General features: G+C 69.1%; 1 protein-coding gene across 1 annotated transcript in view; it reads right to left on the bottom strand.

Annotated features, from left to right (window-relative positions):
* CHLNCDRAFT_55734 (hypothetical protein) overlaps positions 1-185 on the bottom strand; it is a gene marked incomplete at both ends in the record, with an annotated part of 5,946 nt that extends 5,761 nt beyond the window's left edge. Inside the window, one exon of the mRNA XM_005842649.1 lies at positions 50-185. Coding sequence (XP_005842706.1) covers positions 50-185 — 136 coding nt within the window. The remainder of the gene's footprint in view (positions 1-49) is intronic.
* Positions 186-382: the final 197 nt, after the last annotated feature.

The following is a 382-nucleotide window of genomic DNA, read 5'->3' as shown; positions in this document are numbered from 1 at the left end:
ACCACTCACCCACACACTCGACCCACAACCACCCACCCACACAACCCACCCTGGAAGCGCAGCATGGCTTTGAGGGCCAGCAGCACCGCGGAGCCCAGCGCCCCCCCCAGGTGCGCCGACAGCTGCTGGATGAAGGCGGTGTCGTGGGCGGGCCAGCCCGAGGGGCCCAGGTCCAGACCAGGCACCTGCAGGCATTCAAAGCAGCGGAGGCGGCGGCGGTTTCGTGGAGGCGAGCGAGTGTGCGCAGCTGCGCGCGGCGTGTGGTGCTGGTGGGGGTGCGCAGGGAGGCGGAAACCCCAGGGAAACAAGGCAGCAGGTGCTGAAGGGAGCGGCGGCGTAGGGTTGGGAAGGGAAGAAGCTGGCATGGCAGGCCCTCTCGCTT

This window comes from Chlorella variabilis (assembly GCF_000147415.1).
Source record: "Chlorella variabilis unplaced genomic scaffold CHLNCscaffold_149, whole genome shotgun sequence".
NCBI classification, from domain to species: Eukaryota; Viridiplantae; Chlorophyta; class Trebouxiophyceae; order Chlorellales; family Chlorellaceae; genus Chlorella; species Chlorella variabilis.
Note: the sequence above shows the minus strand (reverse complement) of the source record. Positions and strands in the feature narration are given on the sequence as shown.